Genomic DNA, 11,017 nt, shown 5'->3' with positions numbered 1-11,017 from the left:
AAAAAAGCAGCTCTTGTTCCTCGGGGGAGAGGCAGCACATGGAGGAGGCAGGCTACCGCCTGCACGGAGCGGGACACACGGGGTTTTCACACCCCGTCATTTCCTTCCCAGCCCCACGCGGCTTCCCGTGGTGCCGGGGAGAAGTTGCCCCTGGCGAGCAGCCGTCTTGCCTCACAGCTCGCTATTAGTGTCGCTTCCCCTCAGGCACGAGATCACCTCGCTATTAGTGTCGTTTCCCCTCAGGCACGAGATCACCGGTAATCAGGGGAATAACCAGTTGCAGTGACGGGGCTGTGACCAGCTTCACTCGCTGGGGCGGCCGGGCTCGCTCCCGCGGCCGGACACCCTGAAGCACACCAGACCACAAACGCTGCTAGCAATTATTCAGCGCGAGGAGCGGCTGCCTTCAGCTGTGACCTGCGGCCTAGCTCTGAGGAGCCCCCTGTGCTCATGAGAATTGATTTCCAGGGACTGTCTGCAAGGCTGCGTCACCCGTCGTGCCTCCACTTCCTGTCCTGGCCTGAGGGGGGAACCCCCAGCGCGCCCCCCGCCCCACTCAAAATGGCCGGGCCGCCAGGGCGCCCCCGCCCGCCGCCAGCGGGCGCTGTTTCCTGTCGGAGGGCGCGGGCCGAGCGCGCCTGCCCCTTTAAGGGCGGACGCTCCCCTTTAAGGGCGGACGCCGTTACTAAGGGGGCGCGTGAGGCGCGGAAACCGAATCGCGGCGCGCGGGAGGGTGTCATGGCGGCTGCCTGCCTGGTGAGGGCCGGGCCGGGCCCGGCCGTGCGGGGGGGAGCCCGGGCCTGGCGCGGTTGGGGCTGGGCGGCAGGGCTGCAGGGAGAGGGGAAGGCCCCGGTTTCGAGGGGGTAGGGGTGGGGGCGGGGGCCTAGTGCTGTCAGGGCTGGGCTGAGTGGGGAAGGCCTAAATTTAGAGGACGGCTTAGCGTTGCCCGGGGGGGGGGGGGGGGCATAGTGTTTGGGCCGTGCCGGGGAGAAAGGCCTGGGCCTGGTTCAGGTTCAGCTGGGCCATGTGGAGGGCAAAGGCTTGGGTTTGGAGGCCTTACTGTTGCCAGGGCTGGGTCCGATGAGGGGCCTGGTGCAGCTGGGGCCAGGCTGTGGGTGGGGGCTAGGTTGGGGGGGTGCTAGTGTAGGCGTGTGAGTGTGGTGGTTGGGGGGGGCAGGTTTGGGGTTGGAGGGAGCCTTGGGTCGGTTGAGGCTGGGCTGTGGGAGTGGGGAGGGTCAGGCCCAGGTGTGTGGAGCTTGGTTTCAGGGGCTGGATGCTTTTTGTGTGCTTGGTGGGGCACTGGGGAGGCATGACTATGGTTAGCTGGAACAAACTGGGGGGTTTGCTGTGGTCATGTTCTGGGAGGGAGCAGGCTGGGGCCTCAGAGGGTGCTGTGGTCAGCTGGGGATGGTGTGTGGGGGGGTACAGACTAATTCTTGTGTATGTGAAGGGGAAGGCTGGGGGCAGGGGGTTGCTGGGCTGCCAGAGAAACAGCCTGTATGGATGAGAGTGGGATTTGGGGGCTGGTAAACTTGTTCTGAAGCTTAGCCAAATTTTCTGCTTTGTTATAATGGTTCTCTCTGCAATTTTTTCCCCTGACCCCACCTTGCTTGGCCTTTGCTGGAACCTGCTGTGTAGGGAGACACTGCATTTGTCAGCTGTAGGGAAATGGTAGCAGTCAGTCCCTTTGCTGTTGTTCTGATACTACCTGTCTGTTTTGACAGGCACGCTAACTCTGCAAGTTTTTTCCTTTTGTGCAAACAATGGGCTCTTGGCTACATCTGGGGTGAGCTGAGCAGCTGTAAGAGCAAAGCTGTGCTTGATTGCTTGCTCAGGTGGTGCATCAACATGACTGATCTGTTCCAAAGCCAGCTCTGGTGTTTCTGTACTAGGAGCAATGGGAAGTGTGTTGCAAATATGTACAAATGGTTTGCACAAGTCAGTTAAGATCCAGGTGGTTATATCAGCTTGGATAATTTTCCCTTTTTCAAACTTGTCAATATATGTAAAATTCACAATTTGTATTGTGGGAAGTGTGTATCTGTAGCAATGTGGTAACGTGTTAGTGGAAGACATAGACCCATCTGAAAACGTTAAAATCCATTTGAGGAGCTGGGCAGCCCACTTTCTGTCTCTTTATGAGGCTGCCGTGCTAAACCATAGACTGTCTTACCTGCAAGTGCTTCTTTTACTAGGTATTTCATATAAGATGCTGATTATCTGAGTCCTTGCATTATGGTATAAGACCCTGACTTCTTGTTTTATACTTTTGTGGGGTTGTGGAATCAGTCTGGCACCAGCGTGAAAAGCAGAGTAAAGAACTTTAATTCATTGGGAGTATATTGATTTAGGATCAAGAAGGAAGAAGGCATAAACAATCTTAGAACTTACTGGTTTTCTGTCCTGAATACTTGGGCTTGCATGGTATGAATATATGCTTTGGTTAGTTTGTCACAAAAATAAAATGCTTTTATTGTGTGAAGATAGCTCTTAATCTCTAGTCTCTAAATATTATTGTCTTTTAGGAAGATCCATCCCTAGAGAGGCACTTCAAAGGCCACAGAGATGCTGTCACTAGTGTGGACTTCAGTCTCAATAAGAAACAATTGGGTAAATCATCTCTCTGTTTTGATGGTCAGGAAATAAAGAAAGAATGTCTCTCAGTTAAATGAAGGGAGCTGTGGAGGTACTGAGTTATAAAAGAGCAAATAACTTATTTTCAGGTTTAAAAAGTATATGTTTCTATGTGTGCTTTAAAAAATTGTGTGGCTAAACATAGAGGTGGTTGATTGTGTGCATCCTGCTAGAGCTTTAGGGGCATCTAGCATTGTATGTCATTTTATGTGCCTTGCTTTCAAGTAGTAGGCTTAAAGTAAAACCTCGCTCTTCTCCTGCACAAGTCTTTCCTCTTTCATCTTCTACTGGTTATGCCAAGGCTTCTGTTGTAGCTGCTGTCTAATGAGCCAGGCTGTAGTCAGCTCTCAGCTGTGCGTTGAGAAGGAACCAGTAGTTTTTTTGGCTTTTAGCGAAGTTGTTGCTCAGAGCAGTCTACGTGCATGGTGGATGTGTAAGAACATTGCTTTGGCTTGCAGAGAAGATAAGGCAGAAATGATGGAAGAAGAATAGCTACAGCTAGCTGTATGCTATACTTGTAATAATCCTGTTCTGATCTAGCAACCTACAAAACACTCTGGAAGTTGGAAGGAAATTAAAATTAATCAAATTCATCTTGGACCACCTGTCTTGGAACACCTGCTGCTGTTTTTATTGTTGTCTGCTATCTTTTTCTTTTCACTCCTTCTGTCTTCACTTGCAGAGCAATAATTCATTCTGCATCTGCCTCAGTGATTGTGTTTGTGGTTCCCTAAAACTCTATCCACAGAGTACAAATCTGTTTAAGCAAGGATGCTTTGAATGTCGTTTAGCATTGCTTTCCATTGGCTTTTCAGAAGTAGTGCGTGGGCCTTTGCTCCCTCTTACTAGACCATGAAAGTGTTATTCTTGTTATTCATTATACATGAGATCCAGTAAGAAAGGAAATGAATCCTAAGAACTGTTTTTCTTTAGTTACCGTTAAGTCAGTCACGTATACTTGACTCTTCTTAAGAAGCTTTAAAATTGTTTTGCCTCCACTTTCCTTCCTTTACCACCCCTCAAAATAAACCAACCAGACCTAAAGGACTAGGTCTCTGTTATTCCATTAGATTGTTTGCTCCATCCAGTAAGGGTAATAGTTGTTGTCAACAGGTCACATCTGACCAGCATCCTATTCAAGTGTTTTATTGAGATGGCAGAGCATTATTTTCCTTAAATTATGTAGCACCAGAACTGGGGAAGCTGTCGTATTGCAATTTAGTAGCTTCATCAGACAGTTGACTTAGTGTAGTTGTAACTAAAGTTTAAATGTCTTTCCATTGTCTCCCCTCAAATCTTAATATCCCTAAGAAAAGATATCGCCTGTATGAAGCAAAAACAAAACAGAACAAAAACTCAGTTGAAGTGACAAATAGATAAGATTTCTCTCCCCTTCCCCCTCCCCCAGGGGACATGTATAATGAATGACCCTGTTTGAAATGGGCATATATTAATCCTGAATCGATAGCAGGAAAAGAGATAACTATTATTTTTGTGTTGAAATGACTGTGAAATAAAAGGACATTTCCAGCAAAAGCTATTTGGTATTTTGCCATAATGCTAATGAACTGAAATCTCCTTGTAATTACCATACTGCAGTATCAGAACCTACCATCAAACTGATCCTTTTTTTTCCTAAGAGCATTTTAAGCTCTCCCTGGAGATATGCCCCACTTGGCACTTGGGCGGGGAGATACAGATGCAGCTTTGGTTTGTTGGCAGGCTAAGATGTGTATACCCTGTACTTGCCTGTGGAAAATCTACAAAGTTTTCTGTTGTTTAGGCATAAAATTGATTTGAAGTGGTACTTTCACTGTCACCGTTTCTGAGACTTGCCATCTAGTATTTTTCTCTTTGTTAAGTTGCCACTGGTATACATTTGCTCTTTTGCAAATCACTAGGATCCCTGCGTTGCTCACTTGCACAGCATGGCAGTCTTTAGGGAAAGAGCAACTCTTCCAGTGTGCCAAGTTGGTCCTGGGACCTGAGCTGGGGAATTTTAGACTGAAATGAAGTTGCATTTGGGAAAACTTTTGCCTGGTGTTCTTGGCAGGGACCAGTTTCTCTCCCTTCGGATAGGGAGAGGTGTATAGCTTGTATGAAGTCCAGTGGCATGGAGAAGTCTGGGAGCTCTCATTTCAAATGTGCTACTGTCACATTGGAGCTGGCCAAGACAGCCGGCATCTGCCTCCAGCAGCGTGTCCTGCAGGGATGCCAGGCAAAGTAGGGAGCCTTTGTTGATCAAGGCAGGGTAAGTTATGGTTGCAGCGGGGTGTAGCATGCACACCTGATTTCTGCCTCCTCCTTGTATGACTCTCTGCTCCTGCTGCTGAGGGAGAACTTGGAATAGCAGCATCTGTCCTGGGGGACAGCCTTGTTCCCATAAGTTGAATCTCTGCTCTCTGGGATCTCCCTCTAGCCCCTTCTCTTCTCTTCTGCCTTTGGTCCTTTCCTCTCTCTACTCTTCCCTTTAGGTGCAGGCCCTTGCTCTGTTCTATCCCTTTCTCAGGAGCCCAAGAGTAAAGGCAAGTTGCAGTTAGTGGGCTTTTTTTTTTTTTTTTTTTTTTTTAGGCGAGGATAGAAGTAGGCGTGAGAATGGAAGAGCGAGTGTGAGTAGATGGACTGCTTCCCAATAAAAAAGAAAAGCTATGAGAGAACCTTCATCCGTAGAATGCTTGTGTGGCTCCTTAGTGTGTGTTTACTTAGAAGTTTTACAACTTTTCTGTGGCTTTTGCCTCTGCAGCTATTGCATGAACTGACTCTGAGTGGTAGAAATGTCAGTGCAGTCCAGCATGACTCTTTGTTTGAATTACTAACGAAATGTACAATATGCAGTATGTTAATGAAGTTTAGTGCTCGGAGGACAATGTGCTTGAGATTGCTGGAAGCTGTGATATTGAACTGAGTGTGAAAGATAGTTTAACCGTAATTGGAAAAGAATTAATGTCAGCTTGTTTTTGTGTCTTTTTTTTTTTCTTTTTTCCATTTTCAATTCAGCAAGTGGCTCAATGGATTCGTGCTTGATGATCTGGAGTATGAGACCTCAGATGAGAGCCTATCGCTTTGTGGGCCACAAAGATGCAGTGATGTGTGTTCAGTTTTCACCCTCTGGCCATCTAGTAGCTTCAGGCTCTAGAGATAAAACAGTTCGTTTATGGGTTCCCAGTGTGTAAGTATATATTACGTTTAACTATGGTTTGAGATTTCTCCCTGTTTCTTGATAGCAGTTCTCTGTGTCTGAAATTGGGAATTGTTTAAAGGAACGGACAACCATTTTACATTACGGTTCTGATAGAGGAGAGGTAACCTGGTCTTGAAAAAGTGTTGAAAAAGAAACTATAATCCTTTGCCAAGCTGAGAGTGTCAGTATTAACTTCTACTAATATAACAAGTCAGTAACATAACTCGGCAATGGCTGTTTGATGCTTCTCTCCCTCCCCGCCCCCCATCTTTTTTCTTGGCAAATTGCTCCTTTGCTTCTCTGCCAGTGTCAAGTAAGGTGCTGAAGCACAAGTTGGGGTTTAGTGATGGAGATACCTGTTCTGTGATCAGGGTAGAGGTTACTAAATTGCCTGCTTGCTGTAGTCCACCAAACATACGTAACTTTTAATCTTCATTTCTTGGTTGAAAGGTAGAAACTGTGCTCTATTGGTAGTGAAGGATGGCGTATTAGTAAGATAGAAGACGACCTTTATTGTATTTTGACATTTTTGTGAGCTTGCATGTGACTAACAACTATTTAGTTACATTTTTGTACCTTGTTGTCTTTTCCTGTATAATTATGAAATCTCCATTTTTGAGTAGAGAGTTTGGTTGGCTTAATTCATTAATGCTTAAGTCCTTGATAGTCATTGGCTGAAAGATCTCGTAACTTGTATTGTTCTAGTCCATGATGTTGTGTTTTATGTGATATGTACATTCAGTAAGGAACATTCAATTGAAATACAAAGCAGTCGGGAGAGAGCTGCAAAATTCTGCTTGAAAACATGATTTTGCTCCAAGTAACAAGAAGCTTTTTGTAGCTGAGATGCAGAAAGGCAGCTGCCAGTGTTTCTTCTGGTCTCTTGGTTCCTACACTGAACAGTGGAATCCTCTCTGTGAATGGACTGCCACATAAAGAGGTTTCTTTGCTTCTGAGCTTGTAAATTGCTACCCTTAAGGACGGAAGAAGCAGCCCTGATGTGTGTGGTGTTAGAGAAAACACCCTCCAAGTTTATAATGAATGTGTCGCTTCAGGAAGCTGGGAAAATATTTTTAGTTACTTGGTTTTGTTGAGTTCTGGTTATGATCAACCACTGGAAGCTTTTTTGATTTTGATAAATTTGATTTATTAAGTCTAAAGTAACCTGTGCTATGGAGCTGATGTGTTATGAAAGTGGCTTTTTAAAATCTCTGCTAATGTTTGCTAGAGTAATACTCTGCTCCAAGCTAAACTAGGTTTATCCTCCCACTTCTCCCCATGCCCAGCTGTCAAGGTGCTCACCTGAAACTGTCAGAATGCCTGGACTCTTGTAAATACCTAGCACTCATTTTGTATTCTGAGTGAGCTATACGCCAGGGGCAGATATGCCATTATTCACATGTGACAAAAGTTTATTCCCTGCTTTTATTGCAAATTCCAATATATCCTTTAATTACAGAACTGTCACAGTGCTTTCATAATGATGGGTGACTATACTATAAATATGGTAGAAGCTGGGTAAAGTTAAACTTAATTTATAGTGAAGTGGAACTAAAATGTGCAGCTTGTAATTTCAATTATAATTCAGTTTAGTTAAACTTTCCTGGAAGAAATGATCAGAATAACATGCTAGCATATATATTATTAAAGGACATAAGGTAAATTACATTCAATTAAAATTTAACCTTGCTGCTCATCCATCCAGAATGAAGAGAAAGATTGACAGTATCTTTTTGCTATTTCCAGTGCTGTGCTGCTAATATATGTAATGCTGAAAATAAATTATAAAGTGAACTTGGGTTTCTTGCACACTAATGTATAAATTGTAAGAAAGGACTGGGATGTAATGGAAAAACTGAACTTAAATGATTTGTGCTGGGTGATGCTAGCTTAGTTGCTTGGGGATGTGAGCGTTCTGTGGTCTAAGCTGTACCTATAGTTGTCACGTCTGTGGTCTAAGCTGTACCTATAGCTGTCACGTCAGAAAGGGGCCAGCACGGAAAGGGAGTTATTGTTATGCCAGTCACGTTGCCATGCACCAAGGTACTCCTTTAATCTGTGCTTATTTAGTCTTCTCTGTCAATTTACCTTCTTTAGATGTGGCAAAAAAACAGGCATTGAAGTTGAATCAGACTTTGCAACCTTTGACTTGCAAGTTTTGCAGTGTGATTAAAAGGAGTGCATTCTGTCTATTGACAGGGCAAAATGCAGAAGTAATTAAAAAGCGAAAGTGCTAATCTTAGGCTAGCAAGGCACAAAAGTTAGTGGCCTTGCTGTTGAAAGTATTCTGCTTGAGAAAGTCATATCTTTATTGAGAAATCACACTTTCGAGCAATGTCCATATCAGTCTTTCAAAAGAAGCATTTGAAAAAAGATTAACCTTATTAAATGCTCTTTGTTACTTTGTTCCCAGAATTGCTGAGACTTTGAAGCCAGCTAAGTGAAGGAACTGAAACACTGTAGTGAATCACTTATTTCCTGCTAGAGCAAGTGCACATGCAAATTGTAAAGAGACAAAAAGGCTCTCCCTGGTATTCGCAGAAGAGCAAACTCTGAGTTTCAAGAGGATTACATGTATCATAGCCTGTTTGTGGGACAAAACTTTGTTTCTGAAGAATCTGAGATCTTGCAGTCCCTTTCACAGGCAGCATGTTACAGACAGAGTTAATGCCACCCTTGTGTGTGGATTTCTCTTTCAGAGTTTTGTATTTTTACAAGCTTTGTTGACAGATATTTGCCATTTTCTGTTTCTGCTAAAAGTTTTTATCAGTTTTGGGGATGTTCTATGTTTTTCGACAAAAAAAAACTTTCCAAAGAAGCAACCTTTCATGTTGTCCTTTGCCTTCTGGCAAATAAGGATTAAATGAAACTAGGCAGCTCTGACCTTTTTTTGCATAGAGAGGGAATATTGTTGGAAGGTACAGAGTGTTTTGATTTTCTGCCTTTAGAGTTTCTGTAGTCCTGTAGAATTCGGTATATAATGAGACATTCTGGTTTTCCAGCAACCTCACTGTAAAACTTGACTGTTTAAATGCTAATGGAAAAGGGAATAAATAAATGGTAGCTTTACTCAGTTATGTACAACATCAGGCATTCCAAATTTATTGCATTATTTCTTGTATGATGCTGCATAGGAAGCATTCAGTGGAGTATAGGCCATTACAGTAGTAGTTGTGAGGTAGCTGCCTGCTTGAATCTATCTAAATGAACTGTGAAACCATTTACTCCCTTCTTAACTGCATTGCAGTAAAGGACCTGGTAACGGTAGAGAATCTTAGCCTCTTTCTTATATTGATATTACTTCTGTAAATTTTTTTAAATAGTTGCACGAATTAGCATTTTTGCCTCTTTATAGGCCATGTAGATTGTTTCAGGTTGGATTGGGCTGCAGTACTGAAGTAGAACAATTTGTTTCAACCGTATGTTCTGAACAAAGTCGTGGAACTATACAGGCAGGATCAATATTTTGTTTCCTAATGTAAACATATAGAGTTCCCATAGAAATAATAGCTAATAGTGCTGGTTAGCATACAGAAACTTAATGTTTTCAGATATGAAGCATCTTTGCTGTCTTGTTATGCAGTTTCAACATATTTTTTTCATTCTATACAGTAAAGGAGAATCTACTGTGTTCAAGGCTCATACGGCAACTGTAAGAAGTGTTCATTTCTCCAGCGATGGCCAGTCCTTGGTTACAGCTTCTGATGATAAAACAATCAAAGTGTGGACTGTTCACAGGCAGAAGTTTCTATTCTCACTTAGTCAACACATAAACTGGGTTCGCTGTGCCAAGTAAGTACGTATTTCTGACAAATAGTGATGGTGATGTGTCCTTTGAAGTCAAGCATCGTGATGATTTTTGTGTAACATGCTTCTATTTAGGCTAATTCAAGTGTGCCTGTTGACTGAAATACATTGCTAACCTACAGAGAGACTCCTCAGATAATAGTTGTGTAGCCATTTTGTATTTCTTTAATGATCTTTTCTAAAGCAGACTTTCCTGCTTAGCTATTTGATCCTTGTTTCAGTTTTACGTGGTAGTGAGAATTTTATATATCAAAGTTGCTACAGAAGCAGAATGAGAGATTATATATGATCTCAGTTTGGTCACTGTTAGGCTTGACATGCCTCTATTTAAAAATGATTATCTATGCTTCTTGCCTTCCCTTATTGTGAGAAGGAGGACACTTATGAGAACATGAAGATAATCATCTACAAGCATTTTGGTATGTGAAGTTATTCTTTGTAGACATTCACAAAGACTGCCTAGTGACAGTCTTTGATGCTTTTTCTAATGATAACAAAAAAGTGCGTAAAATACTGGAAGTGCTGCCAAAATAGAAGCATTTCCTATTAACTGTCTTAAAAGCTTGGTTTTCAGGTATCCATCTCGGATTTCTGAGGAACTTTTATGTATATGTGTATTTAGGGTAAAGCCATACTTTTTCTGTGGGCGATAAGTCCACTAGAGTTCTTCCAGGTGGCGGTGGCAACCGGTAGTACTATAAATACCCACAGTAGAGTAGGAAGAATGTTTTCCAGTGTGCACGTTGCTCTCCAATTAGAGACTCCTGTAAACTTATGCCACTTGAGAGATGCATTGGTCTCTGGTGTCCTTTTGTGTATGGAAGTTTAAGATGGGAGCTTAATACATTCTTTTAAGGCACTAGAATGATGTAACTTCTCCTGCTGTAGCTGCTATCTTGGGAGTAATTATTGCTCCAAATACTTGTGGCAAACACAGGAATTGTTTTGAATCAGATATAGAAAAACTTGAGATGCACTTAAATTAAAACAAGTAGGTTAGGAGATCTTAAGTCAGACTGAAGATTTTCTTGAGGGTAATTTAATGCACTTGTGGACTTTTGGATAGTTTGAGGCCTTACGGGGTTCCTTTTTTCCTCAACCTATGGCAATTGCATTTGTAGTCTCACTGATACCAGTGTGATTGTCGGAAGTGAGGTGTGTTTACTGGTATAACTTGACAGTTGGCCAAATCCAGCTGACCCTATATGCTTTATTTTGGGGGGGGGCAGTTCTTAAATGCTGTAACTCTTGTCTTAGGTTCTCTCCTGATGGACGATTAATAGTGTCAGCCAGCGATGACAAAACTGTGAAACTGTGGGATAAAACCAGCAGAGAATGTATACATTCCTTCTGTGAGCATGGTGGGTAAGTACCTGGCAGTGCGTGAGGACCAGC

The 11,017-nt window shown here is 43.1% G+C and overlaps 1 protein-coding gene across 5 annotated transcripts in view; it reads left to right on the top strand.

Moving 5' to 3' along the window:
- Positions 1 to 640: 640 nt before the first annotated feature.
- Positions 641 to 11,017, top strand: part of POC1A (POC1 centriolar protein A) — a 133,651-nt gene continuing 123,274 nt past the window's right edge. Inside the window, exons 1-5 of one of the 5 annotated variants that reach the window (XM_026106547.2) lie at positions 641 to 756; positions 2,526 to 2,610; positions 5,632 to 5,803; positions 9,428 to 9,607; positions 10,880 to 10,987. In XM_026106547.2, coding sequence (XP_025962332.1) covers positions 739 to 756; positions 2,526 to 2,610; positions 5,632 to 5,803; positions 9,428 to 9,607; positions 10,880 to 10,987 — 563 coding nt within the window. In that variant the 5' untranslated portion in view covers positions 641 to 738. Of the gene's footprint in view, positions 757 to 1,527; positions 1,955 to 1,980; positions 2,425 to 2,525; positions 2,611 to 5,631; positions 5,804 to 9,427; positions 9,608 to 10,879; positions 10,988 to 11,017 lie in introns of those variants that run through there. The other 4 variants (XR_010391195.1, XM_026106544.2, XM_064518709.1 and 1 more) reach the window with 4 other exon arrangements.

Source organism: Dromaius novaehollandiae, chromosome 12, assembly GCF_036370855.1.
Source record: "Dromaius novaehollandiae isolate bDroNov1 chromosome 12, bDroNov1.hap1, whole genome shotgun sequence".
Taxonomy (NCBI): domain Eukaryota; kingdom Metazoa; phylum Chordata; class Aves; order Casuariiformes; family Dromaiidae; genus Dromaius; species Dromaius novaehollandiae.
Note: the sequence above shows the minus strand (reverse complement) of the source record. Positions and strands in the feature narration are given on the sequence as shown.